Source organism: Penaeus japonicus, unplaced genomic scaffold, assembly GCF_977035675.1.
Source record: "Penaeus japonicus unplaced genomic scaffold, GWHDUDI00000001_assembly GWHDUDI00000003, whole genome shotgun sequence".
Lineage (NCBI taxonomy): Eukaryota > Metazoa > Arthropoda > Malacostraca > Decapoda > Penaeidae > Penaeus > Penaeus japonicus.
The window spans coordinates 37,497,474-37,507,473 of NW_028234405.1; the positions used below are offsets into that span (position 1 = coordinate 37,497,474).

Below are 10,000 nucleotides of genomic sequence, written 5' to 3' on the forward strand. Positions count from 1 at the left end.
CTGTTTAGAGATTGTCATCAAGGTTGTCCGAAGAGTCTACCCTATCAAGGAAGAGTCGTGTCCACTCGCTATCTGAAGTGTCACTTCGTGGCATTGGCTGTAAGAGAGAGTTGACGCAAACTACATGAACCACTATTGTCTTGAATGCTTGCTTTCTGCTGTTGAAGTTTGATTTTCCTACATATATATATATTTTTTCTTTTTTTCTTTTTTAGGAGCGGGGGCAAAATCACTACCTTACTATAAATTTGATCATAATTCATTTTCAATTTCCTATCTTACACATTTCATTTACTCCCATTAGACAGTCACCTCCGTCATTTGTAGCTATAAATAATTCATATGAATTACTACCTAACTTAGGTGTAGCTGATCATTTCTTCTGATCCTACTACACTTTCACTTTGGCCTTCCCTCCAACATCTTGCATGCAATGGCTTAATTCCTTTTTTCCTTACTGCTTGTCAATGAAAATATAAAATAAAATAAAAACAGTCTAATCAAAGATACTTAATAAATTGACAGTAGAAAAAAATATTGATTGAAAAATTATAATATTTTGAATCATGGTGAATTTTGAATACAATTATTACTTTAATTTTAATTTTAGCTAAATAATGGCCGAAGGAGTTTAAATTTAAATTAACCTTTAAATGGATAATCAAATCTTAATCAACACGCGATTGTTCATTCACTCCTTTTACTCTTTCCGCAGATCTTCAAAAACTTATTGACTTTGTGCATGAAACGGTTTAAAAGATTTCTGATTCAGAGATAAATAATGCTAGTAAAATTAATTGAAAAAAAAAAACAGTAATATTCTTTCTTGAAAGATAATCCTTACATTTATCTTATACAGTAAAATTAAATAAGAAAATATCAAAGAAAAATGAGAAGGATGTTTGCAGAACCCTTTAACCCCAAGGAATCTCACAGTTGAAAAATAGTCATGAACTTTGCAAAAGCTGATGACAAAGAAAAAATAGGTGGAAGCAGAAGGTTAGCAAGGTATATTAGTTGACAAACATAAATTAAATAAACTGGACAGCACAATATGGGAATAACATCTAAGGAAAAAAATGTATTGAAAGTGAAACTAGTCTATGAGGAGAAGAAAATCATATTTGTAAACAAATACATTTACAGAGAATTTGTTTATTCATCTGTGAGAGAGAGAGAGAGAGAGAGAGAGAGAGAGAGAGAGAGAGTGAGAGTGAGGGTGAGAGTGAGAGTGAGGGTGAGGGTGAGGGTGAGGGTGAGGGTGAGGGTGAGGGTGAGGGTGAGGGTGAGGGTGAGGGTGAGGGTGAGGGTGAGGGTGAGGGTGAGGGTGAGGGTGAGGGTGAGGGTGAGGGTGAGGGTGAGGGTGAGGGTGTGGGTGTGTTTGTGAGTGTGAGTGTGAGTGTGAGTGTGAGTGTGAGTGTGAGTGTGAGTGTGAGTGTGAGTGTGAGTGTGAGTGTGAGTGTGTTTGTGAGTATGAATGTGGAGGTTACATGTTTATGGGGGTGGGAGTGTATTAGACAGAGAGGGATAAAGACTGGAAAAGAGATTCGATATCCATATATTTTTGTCTATTTTTCATATTAAGTGACAGTACAGAAAAAAATCCAGTAAGTAAAATATATTCTGCTTTTCATTAAAGGTTTTCTATATTAATCTAATGATATATTGTGATGAACTGTATGTGATGTGATATAAGGTGTGATGTTACATGATGTGATGTAATGTGATAAGGTGTGGTGTGGCAAGATCTGATGTGGCAAGATATGTATTGATATCATAAACTATCATTACCTACATTACCCTCTTATCAATTATCAACATTAACCGTGCCTTAGATTTATCAAATTCTGAAGGGAAGCAAGAAAAGAATGGACTGACTAAAGGCTCATTAACCCATTCATTGCAGAGGGTGTCAAAATGGATTAAGAATCAAACTGACTGTATTTTTCTTATAATTTGACACAAGGTTAAAGATAGCATAGCAGTTGGATGATGACTGTAATGATGTTTCCATCACATCTAGCTATGATCTTTTTTCACGAATAGATTCATTTCATGGATTTTGTATATAACTCTCTACTCTAAAAAATCTCCAAGTTTGATGGGATTTGAGTACTAATTCCAACCACTTTCATTTCCAATTACAGAGGACTAAGGTTTCAGTACCAGTGTGATCACATACAAATAATTGGAAAGTTTCTATATAAACTTGCTTAAGTATTTCATAGTCATAATGCTACATCCCAGTAGTCTATTTTACTGTATATTTTCAATACCAGCTAAATTCCTTCTAGACAATGGAGGTCATGTTATGAGAAACGAGACAAAAATAGAAAAGCACTTCAAAAGTTAATCAACAAGAAATTTACCTCTACATCTAGGAAAAAAAGTTCATTCTCTGGTATGGCCATCTGGAAAAATTGATCTGTGAGGCTTTCCTCTTTCATATCGTAAAGTATTTTTTTCTAGTCTTATTGCAATGATGTACACCTATGCCAATGCCTATTTCTTATGACACTTCAACATTCTTTCATCAGCAAAAACCCATCTAGTAATCTAAGAAAAGCACAACACTGCATTACACTGATGTGCATACTCTGCTATCCTCTGTATGCAAACATCCTTGAATATATTACTGTTATCTCATTACTGTTTGAATACAATAATGCATTCATACACACAAACCTTAAGAGAGAGAAAAAAAAAAGTTATCAAGTAGTTTGTACTTCATAAAACACAACTGCCTGATCATAAGGGGTGCCTTACCTCCTCACTCTTGATCATGCCCTGCGTCGACATTGTGGTCTCAACTCTCTTGATGGAGGCCGTCTGGATGTCGTGGTCAAACCGCGTGCACTGGAAGCGACGCATAAAGTACACGATGGGGATGGGCAAGAAGCCGCCCATCAGCAGCAGGAGACACACAAACATGGCCCAGCCTGGGTAGGGTTCCTTCACTGCATTACCCTGGAAGAGAGAAGTTTTGGTAGAATTGTTGTATTGCACATAAAAGAATAAATAGATACATAAAAATGTACATACTGCAAGACATGATTTCTCTAATACAAAATCCAAGTGTGGTTTCCCCTTCCGTTGCCAATATCTATGTGGTTCTCGTGGTTGATGCTTGGACTGTAACATCTTGACTAATTAAAATAACTACATCCGTACCTCTTATACATCACATGTGCAATCCACAAGAAGGATCATTAATCTGAGTAACAATACTTACAATACTGTATTTTCTTCTTTACTTGCACTTCCATACTACTTGAAAGTTTTCCATTAGTACTAAACCTCTTTCAACTTACCAAATCAGCCTTCCATGCTGGGTAATCTGGAGGATGAGTGACTCTGTAGTAGATGGAGGCCACCACAATTGAGAAGATGGTGAGCGGAGATATGAAACGCCACATTGCTTGCCAATAGATGCCTGGTCGTTCGCCAATCATTTTCTCAATGTCGTCAGAGAATTTTTTGTGGCCGTACACGTAGGATATGACAATTGTTTCGAAGAATGCGATCACAATAAGACCCATCGAGCCAGCAAACGTGTCGAACATGCCAACCCAGTACTCTCCAGCTCCCGTGCAGAAGATCAGGCCTATCAGAAGAGCTGATAAGCATACGCAACCTGCCGGAAAATCAACCAGTTGGTCAGCCATTCAAATATCCACGTTATTTATAGCGTATGAAGATATAGCCTTTATTTCCAATAATTTTCTGTCTTAATTTTGGTAGTAGTTATTGTTTAATATTGGCAATATTTATAAATATTAATTTTCATGTCTTCAAAAAACTCAAGTTTTTGTTTAACATATAAGTTTAAAAAGTTGACTAAGGATATATTTATATATTAATTTTTATGTCGTAAAAACTGAGGTTTTCCTATCAATTACCAATGCATTCATAAGTTTAATTGTGTTCTCTATATTTGTTTTCATCCTTTTGTAACTTTAAAAATAAGCATGCATGGATCTAATCTGAATCATTATCAGCACAACCATAAAACTTGGCTAGTAATTACTAAAAAAAGATGACTAGGGTAAATTATGGGATTATAAGATTCAGTTCCATAATTTCATCCAGGTTATATATGTGTATAACTAACGATAAATTTCTATGTACAAAAAATATAACAATAAAGAAGTATTGATTTTTTATGGTTTACCTTCTCCATTTCCTATGTTCCTAAACAATATCTATAATAATTACCATTATCAACATTAGTGAGAGATTAATAAATAATACCTTTATCACTACTTCCCCATGCCTTACAGACTTCATGAACCCTGTTAATATTGAAGATTAAATAGTGCGCTACGGACCCACATCTAACTGCAGATTAATTTTACCTGTAACGATTTCTTTCCGTATTCTTGCAAATACTTTCATGTCGAATAAGTTGGTGATGACACCCTCCATGGTGCCAAACTGAGAGCCAAGACCCAGTGCCAGCAACATCATGAAGAAGCACACAGACCAGAAGTTGCTTCCCGGCAATTCCACAATGGCTTGAGTAAAAACAATAAATGCAAGACCTGTTCCCTCGGCAGCCTGGAAATGGATAGATAATTATTTAAACTTTGTTGAAAATTGTTTATCCTTATACAGTGATATAAAGATCCACAGATAGAGGCATGTACGCACGCATGCAAGCATACACGCACGTACGCACACACACACACAGTTTAGCAACAAACTGTATAGCAATATATCTTACCTGATTCAGTTCGTCAGCAACACTGCAGTTCTTTATATGGTGATGTGTCTTCTGTTCATAAAACTCTTGAATAGATCCAAGAACAGTTTTCCAAGTTTCCTCATAATTGTCAATCGTCACGTTGATCTTCTGAGTGTGTTCAGGTAGATGTTGGGCAATACTCTGAAGCTTCAAAATGTTGCTGAAATTGTTTTTAAACTATGAGTTGCATTGCTGACCCGAAACAATTTAGAACATTGCAAAATCAAAAGAAAAAAATACATGACAGTCAGTTAAACTGTCATTGAAATATAATCAATTATAATATATACCACTGTATATGAGTCAATAATTACATAGTAAAGCAATTTTTGCACTCTTTGCAATCTAGTTTTCGCTCCCGTTTCCGGTAAACCTATATCCCTTGCATTTTTCTCAGAAAAAAAAATGTACTTACTGCTCAATACATTTTTCGTAGTTGGCCACAGCTTTAAACCCAAGGACAGCGAAGATATCAATCGTGGCAAAGGTCGCCGTGAACACCGTGATGATGCACATGAAGAGAGCGTCTCTCTTGCAGTTGTTCTTCATGGGGTTGTAGGACGCGAAGGCTATGAGGGACCCGAAGGCCAGGCCGAGGGAGTAGAACACTTGACACGCTGCATCCATCCATACCGTCGGGTTTAATAACTTACTCATCTGTTGTGGAGAAACGATTATAATGTATCATTGTATCATTTCTTTTCAGAATTGTATTGACGAACTGAAGTTTTGGTTCTAGCAGAATTACATGTTTATGAAATGAAAAAAGATTCAAGCACGTATACATGGACCTAGCCTAATATATGCTTTACGAATCGGAAATGCTGAAAATGGAAAGGGATATTCGATGTGTTTTATCAAGTGCAACTTTCAGCTTGAAAAAAATAGTCAAGAGAAGAAAATCGATAAGCTGAATTATAGAAAGGGATCAATCACAAACAAATAAAATGATGAACATAACCCCACTCATATCCAAATTCTTGCACATAAACACAAGGAGACATTTCGATTAAATCGTGCAAAGATTTATGACTCAGATAATAACTGGAACACGTATACAAATACCAGATATACCACACTTGCAAACGCATGTCTTCATTTGAAACAGAAAATTAAATGGATTTTAAAGGTTATGAGCAGTGTGGTCAGATATCAGGAGGTAATGATGGCTCAGTGTCAGGTTTCTCTGAATAAAGTTAATTGAAACTAAGTGCCAGTTATCCAAAACCGGTTAACTCTCTGGACTCTGTAATGACCCTCTAACTACCTCGTTAAATACAGGTAACAGTACACCTCGTGCGCATGTGTGTCTGTTTATGTGTGTGTTAGGGGGTGCATAAGTTTAAATAAAATCTTTTGCGCGTGTGTAGAGGTTCTGTGAACATTTGTTCACCATAACTTACATCTGGTGTGAACATGTGCTTGAGACCTTCGCCAGCTCCCTTCAGCGTGACGGCGCGCCCAAAGAAAATGATAAGGATGCAGTAGGGGAACAGCGCGGTGAAATAAACGACCTGGAAAAAGATTAATTGCATCATTATGCCTGAATTCAAAGCTACAGTCAACAGATTTTGAACGCTTCAATTGAGAAATATTCTTGAAAGTCCTTATACCCAAACAAATAGCAGAACAGAATGAGGGCATTTGAAGCAAGAGGCTGACATCAATAAATGAGAAGAATAACGAAATGTATAAAACTCACCTTGCCTGAAGACTGGATTCCCTTCATGATGCAGACCCAGACAAGAATCCACGAGAGAGTCAGGCACAGAGCCATCCACCATTTAATGCCGCCCGTTTCGTCGATAGTAGGAGATGCGTCGATTGTCTGCCTGTACCAGAAGTAGGCAGTTTCGCTCGACAGTTCGCATTCCTCAACAGGAAGTGTTAAATTGAGCTCCAAATTTGTCTCATTTGGACACGTTCCGAAGGGGAGCGGCGACTGAAAAAATAAATAAGGTAGAGCTACATAACTTTGATGTTGTAATGAAAATTGTCATGGAATGGCGAGAGCTAAATATTAAGTGGTTATGGTTCCTTTCCAGTGTTTCTTAGGAAATTATTTGATTTGAATAAAAAAAGTGAACAGAAAATGATCAGCCACATTAAATTTTAGGTTAAAGGCCCATCGCCCATTCAATTTATCGTCCTACTTATTGAATAAATATGAACAATTATATAAAATCTCCGTGTTTGATACAACCCCACCCAAAAAAAAGAAAGAAAAAAAAAATCCACTCACCTTAAACGAGTTGAACAAATAATAGAAGCACCATGCGATGATAACATTATAGTAGAGTCCCACGAGGTACGATACAATGGTGGAGGCAACGCCCAGGCCAGTCCACCAGGGCGAGATGTGGGTCCACACGCCGAGGGAGCCCTGCCGCAGCCGCTGCCCAATGCCCAGCTCCAACAGGAAGAGCGGCGCCCCCTCCAGCACCATCATGATCAGGTACGGGATGAGGAAGGCACCTGCGGGCGAACGCTGTGTTAGGATTGGGTTCGCGGATCATTTTAGATGACTAGCTATTTAAATATACACGTCTATGTATGTATATATATGTATATATACATAAATATATGCATTTATATATATATATATATTTATATATACATATATATATATATATATATATATATATATATATATATATATATATATATATATACATACATAGAAGTATATGTGTGTGTGTGTGTGTGTGTCTGTGTGTCTGTCTGTCTGTCTGTCTGTCTGTCTGTCTCTCTGTCTGTATGTGTGTGTGTGTATGTGTAGAATATAATTTTGAGTGCGTTGCGACGCCTTCACCCCAACACTAGAGCCCGCCAGGAAGGGCCTCCACACAAAGCAGCCGAGGCAAAGTTGCCCATATGATCGCCTTCGGAAGACTCGCTCTGTTGCGTAAGCGGCTCCTTCACACAGCTTTGTCCTTAACCTTGTAACCTTGAGGGGCGTCTGAAGATTTAGGCCTAATTGTGTTTTCCCTTGAAAATTGCCTTGAGTTGGGATGGCGGTTCACGAATCGATACAGTGTTTGTGTTATTCTACTTGTTTTGTAATGATGTTGAATATGTATTACTAGTCTTGATGTGGTAAACATTAGCATAAACTTAATGCTCAAAATTTCTGTTTACATATTTTGTTTGCTTATATCTGGTTATCATTAGACATTTAAATTATGTCATTTTATGTAACTAGAATAAATTTCTGGACTAAAATTAGGGAATGGAAATGAATCTTCAAATGACATTACTGTCCTAACATAGCATATTAGCGCATATGACATATTTACATAGCATATCAAAGAATATACTTAAACCGAGTACTCTCAACCTCTCATTTAAGGAAGGCAATTACTTCCATCACCGACTAATGGTATAGAATTACATTATTAATGGTCCGCTCTTGCCTTTAATTGGTAGGTAACGACATACGGAGTCATGAGGTAATAGCTATCTCGCAGATACATTACTCTGTGCGCCTAAATTGAGACTGCCACTCAGAGGTTCGCATTCGGAAAAGTAATCTGGTAAACTTTGCTGAAGCTTGCAGAATTTGGGACTGTATATATGGGTATCAGGGTATCAGTAAATATGGGCGCACGCACGCACACACACACACACACACACACACACACACACACACACACACACACACACACACACACACACACACACACACACATACAAACAAACAAACAAACAAACACACACACACACACACAAACAAAACAAACACACATACATACGTGTGTGTGTGTGTGTTCATACATGCGCACCCGCGTGTGAATATATTGCATCTTTTTTTTTTTTTACTATACTGAATATATTTCTCTATTTCCTAGATTAATGCCAATTATTTGACTTGCTCTATAAACATTACATGGCACTGTCACGTAGCAATATTTTTAGAACAGGAAAATCCGTAGTTAGCCTCGTTGGTATCGTTACTAAGGCGCTCCAGAAGGAATACTTGGCAGATGTGTGTCATACTTGATTCGGAGGACAAAGCCAAAGGTATTAACTACGAGAGAGAGAGAGAGAGAGAGAGAGAGGGGGAAGGAGGGAGGGGAGGGGAGGGGAGGGGAGGGAGGAGAGAGAGAGAGAGAGAGAGAGAGAGAGAGAGAGAGAGAGAGAGAGAGAGAGAGAGGAGAGAGAGGAGAGAGAGAGGGGGGGGGAGGGAGGGAGGAAGAGAGAGAGAGAGGGAGGGAAGGAGAGAGAGAGAGAGAGAGGGGAGGGGGAAGGAGAGAGGGAGAGAGAGAGGGAGGGAAGGAGAGAGAGAGAGAGAGAGACTTTTTTTTTTTTTGAGAGAGAGAGGGGGGAGGGAGGGAGAGAGGGAGGGAGGGAGGGAGAGAGAGAGAGAGAGAGAGAGAGAGAGAGAGAGAGAGAGAGAGAGAGAGAGAGAGGGGGGGGGGGGAGGGAGGGAGGAAGAGAGAGAGAGGGGGAAGGAGAGAGAGAGAGAGGGGAGGGGGAGGGAGAGAGAGAGAGACTTTTTTTTTTTTTGAGAGAGAGAGGGGGGGGAGAGAGGGAGGGAGAGGGAGAGAGAGAGAGAGAGAGAGAGAGAGAGAGAGAGAGAGAGAGAGAGAGAGAGAGAGAGAGAGAGAGAGAGAGAGAAAAGGCGAATGAAGTATGCAGACGAAAACAGACAATCTACTACACAGATAGACTAGAGAAACAGACAAACGGGCAAGCAGAAAGCCAGCCACGTGGACAAACAAATGGACGGACAAACAAAGAAGAGTAAAACAGCAAAGGATCAGAGACCCGTGCTTCTTCGCCTAACCTTGGTCTACGAGACACAATGGAAAACTACCAAACGCCGAGGCTGCAATTGGCTGCAGGGGCTCCAGCAGTAGCCAATAGTTTCGCTTATTGCGTCATCTCTAACACAGAATCAACATCCAAGATTTCGGTGTTATTTTAGCTTATACTCGATCGCACTTGGGCTGCCAGTGGGTTTTATATCCCAGAGTCTTCACTATGAGTCTCACAAAGGCAAAGGAACTAAGAAAACTAAGCAAGAGAAATTCGCCCTCTAAGAAAGGCAATGTTAGTAAGGGACAACTTAAAGATGAACACTTGAGAGGCGGCAGCCAGAAGGAGTGAAGAGGCGTCGACTTCGAGCGAGCAAATGTTCTTACAGACCGAAAACTAATGAAAATAAACGTTATTTATTTTGGGGTCAAGAGCATTCAAGGTAGCCATTACAAAGACCTTTAATCTTGCTCTCTACACCATGGAAAATATGTATCA

General features: G+C 38.9%; 1 protein-coding gene across 5 annotated transcripts in view; it reads right to left on the reverse strand.

Moving 5' to 3' along the window:
• Window positions 1-10,000, reverse strand: part of LOC122264374 (sodium- and chloride-dependent transporter XTRP3A) — a 72,089-nt gene that overhangs the window by 7,287 nt on the left and 54,802 nt on the right. For 3 of the 5 annotated variants that reach the window (XM_086532003.1, XM_086532027.1, XM_086532018.1), the window contains exons 2-9: window positions 6,987-7,219; window positions 6,447-6,686; window positions 6,148-6,258; window positions 5,160-5,401; window positions 4,724-4,904; window positions 4,356-4,557; window positions 3,312-3,634; window positions 2,767-2,967 (exon numbers count right to left, since the gene is read on the reverse strand). In XM_086532003.1, coding sequence (XP_086388129.1) covers window positions 2,767-2,967; window positions 3,312-3,634; window positions 4,356-4,557; window positions 4,724-4,904; window positions 5,160-5,401; window positions 6,148-6,258; window positions 6,447-6,686; window positions 6,987-7,219 — 1,733 coding nt within the window. Of the gene's footprint in view, window positions 98-2,369; window positions 2,412-2,766; window positions 2,968-3,311; window positions 3,635-4,355; window positions 4,558-4,723; window positions 4,905-5,159; window positions 5,402-6,147; window positions 6,259-6,446; window positions 6,687-6,986; window positions 7,220-10,000 lie in introns of all 5 variants that reach the window. The other 2 variants (XM_086532011.1, XM_086531995.1) reach the window with 2 other exon arrangements.